Raw genomic sequence first — 12,395 nt, 5'->3', positions numbered from 1 at the left:
TCATGTGATTGACAGAGTTCACGAATGGCATTAACAGATGATTTAGCACCTCGACAGTTGTAAGTAACAAGTTTCAAAGCCATGGTTATTAGTAGTATTTTCGTATGAGGATACCATCTGGCGACATTTTCGGGTTGATAATTTGATCAGACGATTCTCTTGAAGATTCAATCAGAAAAGAAGAATACGTATCATATTTTGTTTTCAATTGTTCACTTCCCACATCTAAATGTAGCGACCGTTTGACATAACTTTGGATGTCCTCAATCTTTGTCGTTGGATCCAGTCTTGTTACGAAATTCTTAAAAGGTTGTCGCGAGTGTGCCACTTTAATAGAGCAGTTCTCGCCGACCTTGGCAGTTCCTATTGTATGTTTGGGACGACGTCTACGTCGTCCTGTGACAGCACAGGGGGCTCCAATGTTTATTTGTGTTTGTGTCTGTTTATTTGTTATTTTTAATAAAATAACAGCGAAAAGCTATTTTGTTAATATTTGTCAATAAAGAGCAGTTTATTTATTTGTTTGTTTATTTGTTTGTTTGTTTGTTGGTTGGTTTGTTGATGTGTATTTCCGATGGTTGGGGTTAGGGTTAGGCTTAGGTTAGGGTTAGGCTTAGGTTAGGGTTAGGGTTAGGGTTAGACTTATTCACTCCCTCTATATATTGAGAGGCTCGAATGTTTATTTGTGTCTGTGTTTGTTTGTGTGTATGTGTTTGTGTCTGTTTATTTGTTATTTTTAATAAAATAACAGCGAAAAGCTCTTTTGTTCATATTTGTCAATAAAGAGCAGTTTATTTATTTGTTTGTTTGTTTGTTTGTTTGTTGATATGTATTTCCGATGGTTGGGGTTAGGGTTAGGCTTAACCCTAACTAAAGCCTAACCCTAACCCCAACCATCGGAAATGCATATCAACAAAGAAAGAAAGAAAGAAACAAACAAACAAACAAACAAACATACAAACAAACAAACAAACAAACAAACAAATAAACTCTTTATTGACAAATATTAACAAAATAGCTTTTCGCTGTTATTTTATTAAAAATAACAAATAAACAGACACAAACACATACATACAAACAAACACAGACACAAATAAACATTCGAGCCCCCTGTGGTGACAGTGACAAAGTCGGTGTTGCCATCCGGTTGTTTATTATCCCCAGCTTTCCTGATATGCGGTCTCGTTCTTTTGGACGCATTCGCCATTACTCTATCTGCATACGAAGGTGTCGTTCTTTCTTCGTTATCACATTGATGATGAACCGAGTCGAAAGCTGCGTCTGATCCAGCTATTGTAGGATCGTCTGACAAATCAATACACTGGTTTACACCTGTCGGCTGAGGTGAACCAGTGTCTTCATTGCATTTTCCAACTCGAACATCAAGATCCTTCCTCCGCTGACAAATATCATGACGCAACCTTGAATATCTTTCTCCAGATTACAATTGGATTTGTGTACTGGAATGATTCTTTCAGAGAACTCACCTCCCTCTTCATAGCTTTCATCTCGCTCATCCATACAGAAACATCTATATGTGTTATATCGATTGGAGGCAGTCGATTTAAATCCCGGGCAACAAAACAGGGCAAGTCCTCTTCATCAATCTCGTGGATCAGTTTAACTATATCAAGGATATTATTTTATCTCTTATTGTGCCCCTGCTTCTTTATGTACCGTGCCTAGCCTGTTCTTTACCACAGAGATCAAATATCAACTTTTTTTCAGCTTCAATTTCCCCATCCTTATAATGGTCACAACATAACTTGATGAGAGCATCAGTGGTCAGGAGATCAATTTTGTTGACAACAAAACATAGTAATTCATTGATGATTACACCACTGTTTGTCACTCCAACAGCAGACGACGGATTTCCTCCATTGTTAGTTTTCAATCTTGTAAAAGTTTGCTGTTCATCTTTACCAAAACGTTTCTTATTGCAGTCGGGACACAAATCGAGGTCACCCTGACAGCAAGATACTCTCGATGACATTTCTCCACAGTCTGTACATTGCAAAAACGTCAAAGCTGAAGATGTCGATGTCTCTATGAAGATTTGTTACTTTTTCATACAATGCCATGCCCTTCTCACACTTTAGATTAGTTCAACCGCCGATAAAAGCACATTGCCGTTTAGAATTATTTTATTGTGGTGAACACGATTATAGTCCTAGGAAACTTTTCATAGTCACGCTGGATCAAATGCATGGAGCGACTATTATACTGCAGGTGCAAGTCATAAATAGAATTCGTTCATGATATTAGGAGATACACAATTATTGAGAGCTGCAGAACACAAACTCATCCAAAAATATTCCAATTAGATCGATTCGCTGAAATTCTCGCGTAAAATGTTAGCGGAATGTGGTTCTCTGCGGTCGCGACCTCGGGTGAACCGAAACGGCAAAGTAAACTAAGTCTTTTTGTACGGTATTAACAAGAGAGTCAGTCCAACTACAACTATTGAAGCCTTCGGTGGAAAATGGGAGCGCACAATCATAGCATAAATTCGGTAGAAGAAAACAAGTGTGCTCGACCAGTGTTTCCGTCTTCAAGGAAGATTACTATTAAAACCAACGTTTCGGCAGTACACAGACTACCTTCAGGGTTACACTAATGGAAAAAACATGAAAATACAACCTAGATTAAGTCTTTTGTTGTACGTCTTTTTCTTTTTAAAGATTGCACGGCATTTAAATACACATCACTATTAAGCTTTTTTTAAGTCAAAACTTTTCTTACATATTGTATTTTTCTAAGTAGTTATTGTTTCATTTTTTGTATGTGTTGCCCTAGAACCGAATTGTGAATGGATGCATTACAAAGAATTTACTTCCTACGGCCTGATACTAGAAATGTAACAATTTTCATTCCGCGATAACTGGCGACATTTCCGAGGCGCGAATTTTTTTGTCAGTCTGGTATTATTTCTCACTCACATCCATGGCAAGAAAGAAAAGTAATTTCAGATCCCTAAATATTTAAATTTGTAATGGCCAGGCAGCTCGGAATAAATTAATTGGTCCTCGGAATCACCGCTTTTAGTTTAGCAGATTTTTTTTCGGAAACATGACGTATTTTCACCCACTTGGTTTGGTCTGTTCTCGCATCTTTAGTCCAAAAAATCAAGCTTACAGCATTTATGTTTTCAACTGCCCGCAAATGTACAGTATTAATTATGTTAAAATACACGATATGGAATATGCTGTGTAACATTAATTTTCACCATCTTTACCTGATGGTGAAATATGGACTTGGCAGGAAAAGGGATACTGTACGATAGACCTGATCATGATTATTGATAAAAGACACCTTCTAAAGGTTTTATAAATGACATCCCATTACATATATTAGGGAGCGTTCAGTTTTTACGGCTGGGGGGGGGGGGCCCGGCAAAATCTTGTCGCCGGTGTTCAAAAAAAATATAGCCCCCCCTGCATTTTTCGTGAAAAAAAGATGACCCCCCCTTTGTCAGACGAAAAAAATTGATGACCCCCCCCCCTCGCTTAAAAATAACTAAAACCCATACGTCAAATTTACCCGCATGGTTTGGATTTGAACTCCGGTACGCCGCGCACTTTATTCGTGTAGCAGAAATGCCAGTGCACAACTTCTCAGCCACATCCATTGAAGGTCTGTTAATTAGACGACTGTAAAGCAATTTTTAACTTCATTTCAAAAGACAACTCATGTCCATGGACATTGTTATAAAGTGAACTTTATTGTTGGTATTATGTTTTTGAAAATGTGGTGACCCCCCCTTTCTTACCAGTGAAAAAGCGATGACCCCCCCCCCCCCCTTTGCGGATTCCAAAATTTTGATGACCCCCCCCCCTGGATTTTGCCGCCCCCCCCCCGGCCGTAAAAACTGAACGGTACCTTAGACATCTAGCCATAATTCTGAAACCCGCAGCCCGCAACCCGCAGCCTGCACTTTAGCAGATACCTGTACGAAATAGGAGTGACACAAGAGAAAGTATTATAAATGATTTTATTTTTTTAAATTCACCGACTTGAACCAAGTCGAAAGGAAGCCGCGGTACCGTGATTGAATACAGTGTGCTTTTGTGCAAAACGCCCCCAACGGATGTTTCAAATCGAGTTGAGAGGTCAAACGTTCATGTTGTACACAGCTTGGATGCCGGTACATCTTGTCATGAAGGTAGAAAGAAAGCTCTTGTACTTGACACAGCCGTAGCCGTGGTTTTCGAGGAGTGACTATGGTTTAACGCAATCTCAGATTTGTTGTTTAAAGATGAAATCGGAGGAAATAATGATCAAGGACTGTCTTCTTTCGGAGCTGGAGCACTGTGAAAGAACAAACTGCAATGGCGGCGGCGGGGGCAGTGCATTCAACAACAACTGCGGTGGTCCACAAGCCTGTCAAGGTATGGTCCATGAACAGGACAGTGTGACTTCCAGCGTTTTATCAAATGTATGGTGCAATATTCACATATTGGTCAGTCATGGAACAGGTTATAGAGCTACGTTAAAAACTTTCAATGTTTACAAGGAAGTGATGAAGAGGTGTGCCCAAAGTGTGGTGGAATTGTGAGCCGAAGTTGGTGTAGCCCTGCGTACGATGCTGTGTGTTCCGCTGTGTGTACAGCTAATCGCCCCGCGCACCACAGCCCTGCAAAGACCCGTACGTAGGGTCGGTGACTTCAAGTCCATTTTGGGACTTGACGTAAAAAGCCAAATTACTGCCGAAATTCAGCGTTTTTGGGCCAAGTTGTATCCCAGCCTACCTCAGCTACTCGATCGCTTCCAAAAATGCCAGTCTTTTATTCACTTCTCGTAAATAACCGTCGATGTCGGCAACTCTCTCGCTAGCCCTGCGTACGATGCTTTTCTTTATGTCAAGCCTTCTCTGGCTGATTATTTTATTGACATTTGCTATGAGTGTGGATCTGCTTGTCCTTTTGCTATAGAAGTTGATATGTATATTCCTAAAGATAACCTCCAGTACACTCAGTGTGACATTTTTCGGACGGGTACACTCAGTGTGACAGTTTGCGGACGACCTCAGTTTTCGGACATTTAGTGACATGCTGTTAGTTACACTCACTTCGCTCCGTGTCGATAGCGTTTTACAGGTCTTGTGACCTCATATTAAGTCAGGTGACACTGTTGTCCCGTTTTCGATAGTTTTTTTGGTAGAAGCTATTGAGTTCACTACGAGCGGCGGTCACAAATTGTCGTCTGACACCGCGTCAGTGATACTGTCAACATACTGCCGTCAGGTCAAAGTAACTGAAATTTTGAATAAAGTCCTGATTTAGCATTGAATTTTGAATGTGGGGGAGAATAATGATTTTGAAAATATTCTTTCCATTGTTCGCTACGATTGCATGTAGTTTTAACAAAACCTGCGCAGTTGTTTCGAGAAAAAAGTACATTTAATGAACGTAAGAAGTGTACAAGTTTTCGGACAGACAATATTTAGCATAATTGTGTAAACGTAGTAAGTGACTTACAGCGTAAAACCTTGACAGGTAAATAATTCCATACGATGAAATATACTCGCTATTTTTATTAAATAATGCCTGTGCGATTCTAATACAAACAAAATATGCAATAGAAACAATTATAAGTAATACTCGCTGAACAAACTTAGCGAAGTTAGCCACACCGTACGATACAAGGTGCCGAAAGCAACACACACAGAGACAGCCCGTGTCCGATATCTAAGCGCTATACACGTCGAAATATAGTTGAGTCGTCCATGGATTAAACATAACTAATTATCATGAAATATTCTTATATACAGTTTTCAAAACACATCGAAATTAAAAATCGGTGGTTTTAAGTTTCAAATTATCAATACTTAGCTCCTAATCACATTCCAAACACGACGTCCGATTTCTGGGTTGCAGTCCGATTACTACGCCATCGACATGGGGTCAAAACTTTGACAATTATGACCCCGAAATATCACCCCGTCGTGTCAACTCAGTTTGAGGATAACCATAGTAAAGTTTCGAAAGGTGTGGTAATAAGATTTCGTATTGCTGGTCATTTACGAAACGACTTTGGGCGAAATTTACTACCCTGTCCGAAAACTGTCACACTGAGTGTAGTAAATTTCGCCCAAAGTCGTTTCGTAAATGACCAGCAATACGAAATCTTATTACCATACCTTTCAAAACTTTATTATGGTTATCCTCAAACTCAGTTGACACGACGGGAGTGGTATTTCGGGGTCAAAGTTGCCAAAGTTTTGACCCCATGTCGATGGCGTAGTAATCGGACTGCAATCCCAGAAATCGGACGTCGTGTTTGGAATGTGATTAGGAGCTAAGTATTGATAATTTGAAACTTCAAACCACCGATTTTTAATTTCGATGTGTTTAGAAAACTGTATATAAGAATATTTCATGATCATTAGTTATGTTTAATCCATGGACGACTCAACTATATTTCGACTGTGTATAGCGCTTAGGTATCGGACAGGCTGTCTCCGTGTGTGTTGCTTTCGGCACCTTGTATCGTACGGTGTGGCTAACTTCGCTAAGTTTGTTCAGTGAGTATTACTTATAATTGTTTCCATTGCATATTTTGTTTGTATTAAAATCGCACAGGCATTATTTAATAAAAATAGCGAGTATATTTCATCGTATGGAATTATTTACCTGTCAAGTTTTTACGCGGTAAGTCACTTACTACGTTTACACATGCTAAATATTGTCTGTCCGAAAACTTGTACACTTCTTACGTTCATTAAATGTACTTTTTTTCTCGAAACAACTGCGCAGTTTTCGTTAAAACAACATGCAATCGTAGCGAACAATGGAAAGAATATTTTCAAAATCATTATTCTCCTCCACATTCAAAATTCAATGCTAAATCAGGACTTTGGTCAAAATTTCAGTTACTTTGACCATAGACCCTCGAGTTTTTCTCGAGGGTCTATGCTTTGACCTGACGGCAGTATGTTGACAGTATCACTGACGCGATGTCAGACGACAATTTGTGATCGCTGCTCGTAGCGAACTCAATAGCTTCTACCAAAAAAACTATCGAAAACGGGACAACAGTGTCACCTGACATAATTATGAGGTCATATGACCTGTAAAAACGCTATCGATACGGAGTGAAGTGAGTGTAACCATAGACCCTCGTAACTAACAGCATGTCACTAAATGTCCGAAAACTGAGGTCGTCCGAAAACTGTCACACTGAGTGTACCTAAGTTGCAGACGTTATTTGCTTTTGCCATTCTTGTTTTTCTGGTTTAAATATTTCTTGAATGGACCAATTCAAACCAATTGTGAGCACAGTGTCCTTGACAGTATGTTTCTTAAAACTCAGTTGTGCTGGAGCACATTGTTATGGTGCTTATATTTTCAGTGAATATCCATGATTATATCTGATTATTTTTGTTGTTTCAGTCAGGGTACATCATAGATTGGCTGTTAATGGCTCATTAACATTCTATGGCTTCTTACCATTCAATTTTTTTTGTTTCTTTCAGAATATTCTGAAATTTTCAAATCTCTAAAACATTTGGACAAAATGCATGAGCTAGTGAAACCATTAGAGACACTGACTGAAAGGATGTGCCAACAATATCAAGACAATACATTATCAATGAAAGGTAAGGTTTTGTTATACAGGGCAGATGGTGAGTTTGTTTGGTAGGGTATGTTCATATGTGTGTGTTTGTTTGTGTGTTGATCTGACATGAATGTACCACATAGCACACAGGTCTTCACCATTTTGTTTTTTATTGCAGTCTTATGATATGGCTGCAATTTTGTCATGCTCTGATCTATACATAACTCCATAAATTTAATTCCAACTTGAGTATGAGTTTGACAATGTTTTGCCATAAATTTCAATGAGTCTAGTGTCAAATGAGTTGCCTAATAAAGAATTCGCTAAATCCTACCAAAATACAGCTGAACTATAGTTAGGGTATGTGGCTGAACTTGTCTCATTCATAAATTTTCACGCGTCTACACGTATTTGTGCATCAGCACATCTAACTTCTTTGCACTCTGTCAAAGTTTATGCTATTTCCTTAGGATAAGGCTGATAATGAAATGCTACTTGAACGGATGTTACAGGACCCTGGGCCCACAGTAGGGGAATACTGATGACACAGCCATTTGCATACACTGGATGGGAGTTTTTGAATTTCATAACATCGCTTTGACCGTATAATAAATTTCAATAATCATGATGGGCACTTCAGTGACATATGCAAAGAGGGTTCACATGGTCGTACAGGGAAGAGATTTTGAAACATATGCGTTTTCTGACAAAAACGTAACATTTTTTCATTTTATTTTTGAATCAAGTTTTGTCCCTATATATTCACTGACATCATATGCAAGGTTCAATGACAATGAATGCCTGAAATTTTGCAATGATATTATGGGTTTCTGGAACCAAACACGGCAAATCCGACTGGTAGCGTGGCTTTTTTACATTTGCATAGATTAACGATAATCTGGCTTTATATGGGAAGTTCCAGTTTAAAAAGAAATTAGCTGACTTTGCACTTGATGTCATGTACTTCTAACTTTGCACTTAAGGCAAAATGTCCAAAAAATGCTTTTGTTGGCCACCATTGTATGATGTACCTAACATTACTAAACATTAATGAGTAATATATATGAATTCTGGCATTCATTTATGTTACTCATTAATATTTAGAATTATCGTTGGTGATCAGTCACTTAGTAAACGTGTACAATGACAAACTGCTTGTCAGACATGTTCACGTCTGACAAGCAGTCTTTTGCAGAGTTTTTTACTTGATATCGATCTTTGTGATCACCCATGGTTTAAATACCGGTAGCCATGCTTTTATGTATGCTTGTATTGGACTGTAGTGTTAATATACATTGCTTTCATGACTTTGACTTTAATACAAGTGTACCTGTACTTATACTTTGCTCATAGTCTGTACCCTTGCTGTGCTGCGCTGCACTGCTTTTGGTGTGTTCAGTAACTGTGTATGTGACAGTTGACCTATAATTTTTGGATTAAAAATTGGTATCATCCTATGATGGCTATTGCTTTGCTCTTAACTAATCACATGAAATCCATGAAAAGTGTCTCTATTTTGTCCAATATTATGTGAAGTTGTTAAAAGAAACATCAAAAGTCTACATCTCTCTGTCTTTTGTGTTTACTACCTTACCCTACTGAATTCTTTCATATTAATCTCTCTAACAACAGATGCATCAATTATTGTACAGAGCATCATGCAACATGGCTTTATAACATTGGAATATGACATGTCCAACCGAGAGAACAGCAACGAAGACCTGACTCCAAGATACGAGGGTGATCATATTGAAGACCGAACTACATTACACAAAGACTCCTTCCATATGGTTGAGTGCAATTCTCGTAATGGGGACAACTGTGATGGTGAAATCAGCACTGAGTGTGGTAAACTTTATATGAGAAACAGCAAAGATGGAGCACATAGCTTGAACTATTCAGGGGCACAGGAAAGTGAATTTGAAGAAAGTGTTGAGACATTCACACACAACATGCATCTCAAGGGGCTTGCAGTGATCAATTCTGATTTCATATCATTCCAACACAGTGAATGCAGAAAAACATTAATTGAGAATGGCAGTCTTGAGACACAAATGTTGACCAACCCAGATATCAGACTACATCAATGTGAAGAATGTGGTAGAACATTCACACAGGAGAGTGATCTTAAAAATCACATATTGACCCATTCAGAGATCAGACCCCATAAATGTGGGGAATGCGGTAAAACATTTAAAAGTAAGACCCATGTTCTCAACCATATGTTAATTCATTCTGATGTCAGACAGCATGAATGTAAAGAGTGTGGTAAAAGATGTAAACGTAAATGCGATCTTAATAGGCATATGATGATCCATTCTGGTGTCAGACCATATAAATGTAAAGAGTGTCCTCTAACATTCACACAGGAGGGTGATCTTAAAAATCACATATTGACCCATTCAGAGATCAGACCCCATAAATGTGGGGAGTGTAGTAAAACATTTAAAAGGAGGAGCTATTTACTCAACCATATGTTGATTCATTCTGATGTCAGACAGCATGAATGTAAAGAGTGTGGTAAAAGATGTAAACGTAAATGCGATCTTAATAGGCATATGATGATCCATTCTGGTGTCAGACCATATAAATGTAAAGAGTGTCCTCTAACATTCACACACAAGGGCTATCTTAAAAAGCATATGTCGACCCATTCAGAGATCAGACCCATCAATGTGCAAAGAGTGTGGTCAAACATTCACACGTAAGTGTGATCTTAAAAAGCATGTACTGACCCATTCAGAGATCAGACCCCATAAATGCGGGGAGTGTAGTAAAACATTTAAATGGAGGAGCCAGTTACTCAACCATATGTTGATTCACTCTGGTGTCAGACAGCATGAATGTAAAGAGTGTGGTAAAAGGTTTACACAGAAATTCAATCTTAATATCCATATATTGATTCATTCTGGTGTCAGACCATATACTGGTTATACCGTATGTAAAGAGTGTCCTCTGACATTCACACAGAAGGGCAGTCTTAAAAAGCATATGTTGACCCATTCAGAGATCAAACCCCATCAATGTAAAGATTGTGGTAGAACATTCACACAAAAGAACTATCTTAAAAATCATGTATTGACCCATTCAGAGATCAGACCCCATCAATGCGGGGAGTGTAGTAAAACATTTACAAGGAGAAGCCATTTACTCACCCATATGTTGATCCATTCTGGTGTCAGACAGCATGAATGTAAAGAGTGTGGTAAAAGATTTATACGTAAATACGATCTTAATAGGCATATATTGATCCATTCTGCTTTCAAACCACATGAATGTCAGCAGTGTGGTAGAACATTTACACAGAAGGGCGATCTTAAAAATCATATCTTGACCCATTCAGAGGTCAGACCCCATAAATGTGGGGAATGCGGTAAAGCATTTAAGAAAAATAAGGGCAGTCAAACCAACCATATGCTGATCCATTCTGATGTCAGACCACATAAATGTAAAATCTGTGGTCAAACATGTAAAAGGAAGGGCAGTTCTTAAAAGGCATATGTTGATCCATTCTGGGTGTCAGAAAACATAAATGTACAGAGTGGTAAAACATTCACACAAAACCACTTGTCTTGGAATGCATATGTTGATCCATTCTGGTGTCAAACATCATGAATGTACAGAATGTGTAAAAACATTCAGAGAGAAGGGCAGTCTTAAGAGCCACATATTGACCCATTCTGGTGAGAGATAATGTAAGAGTGGTCAAACATTCACACGGAACCACTATCTTAGAACGCATATATTGATTCATTCTGGTGTCAGATAATGTTAATAGTGGTCAAACATTCACGTTTAGATTCCATTTCAAAAGCCATATGTTTAACCAATTAAAAGATCACATGAACACAGCAGCTCAAATATCTGACAGTATAAGAGCGTGGTGACACCTTACCTCAAAATATGATTCTATGAGACTTATATTGATCAAATTTGATGTGAAATCATACCAGTGCAACAAGTGTCATACGCCATTCAAACAGATGAACAAGCTTAAGTGAGCATGAAAGTTCACCAAGTTTTTGAAATTTTCGCTTGTCCAGCCTCAGTGAATCTACATGTTAAACAATTTTGGGAATTCCTGATAGGGCGCAATGATAAGTTTTCTGTTGCTAACAATGGTCTAATCATTGCAATCCTAGCTCTTACAAATGAATAGAATGATGAAATACTGTGAGGGAACATTCTCATCACAGTATACCTCAAAAACAGAACGAAAGAGAAAGTACTAGTGCTGTTACAAATTTAAAAATACCTTTAAGCAGAAATAATAGAGAAACAATTTGTCTAAATGGTAAAAAGGAAATGAGCTACAAGTATTAATAGAACACATCATAATCATGTTTGCGAGTGTTTCAGTGAAAAGGATGCCTTGTAACAAACAGTATTTCTTGTTCTACATTTATGTAATTAGAATCGCTATGTTGAAAAGGTTCCTGCACCATTTAGTTCAATCAGGAACTCCAAAAATACATTTACAAGTGTATTTTGAACATGTAACTTTTATATGATGCTGGTCTAGCCGGTCAATTCCCAAAGCTACTGCACTTTCACACTCACCTGTCCATCACGAATAAAAAAGAAAGATACATGACATTGCAAAGTGTGGTGATTTGTTTATGTTTCTCTGTCTGACATGCATGGAGTGGCCCTGGTGTGTTGTGTAACTGAGAGCATGTAGCTGATTAAAGATGTAAACAAGACCACATGAAGCCCAGTGTGTTCTGGGCAAGCCAATAGAGCTAGAGGTCTGATTTTTGGTAAATAGAGATAAATGTTGGATACAATTTTTTTGACATGATGTCAAATGACCTTTGACCTCAATTTCACAAATACTA

At 38.2% G+C, this 12,395-nt stretch overlaps 1 protein-coding gene across 2 annotated transcripts in view; it reads left to right on the top strand.

Annotated features, from left to right (window-relative positions):
• The window catches only part of LOC139116728 (zinc finger protein 665-like), a 55,196-nt gene extending 43,025 nt beyond the window's left edge, over window positions 1-12,171 (top strand). Inside the window, exons 1-4 of one of the 2 annotated variants that reach the window (XM_070679346.1) lie at window positions 4,100-4,388; window positions 7,475-7,597; window positions 9,190-9,678; window positions 9,927-12,169. In XM_070679346.1, the coding sequence (XP_070535447.1) occupies window positions 4,256-4,388; window positions 7,475-7,597; window positions 9,190-9,678; window positions 9,927-9,934 (753 nt within the window). In that variant the 5' untranslated portion in view covers window positions 4,100-4,255 and the 3' untranslated portion in view covers window positions 9,935-12,169. Of the gene's footprint in view, window positions 1-4,099; window positions 4,389-7,474; window positions 7,598-9,189; window positions 9,679-9,926 lie in introns of those variants that run through there. The other variant, XM_070679344.1, reaches the window with a different exon arrangement.
• Window positions 12,172-12,395: the final 224 nt, after the last annotated feature.

Source organism: Ptychodera flava, chromosome 18, assembly GCF_041260155.1.
Source record: "Ptychodera flava strain L36383 chromosome 18, AS_Pfla_20210202, whole genome shotgun sequence".
Classification (NCBI taxonomy): Eukaryota; Metazoa; Hemichordata; class Enteropneusta; family Ptychoderidae; genus Ptychodera; species Ptychodera flava.
This window is presented reverse-complemented; position numbering and strand designations above follow the sequence as displayed.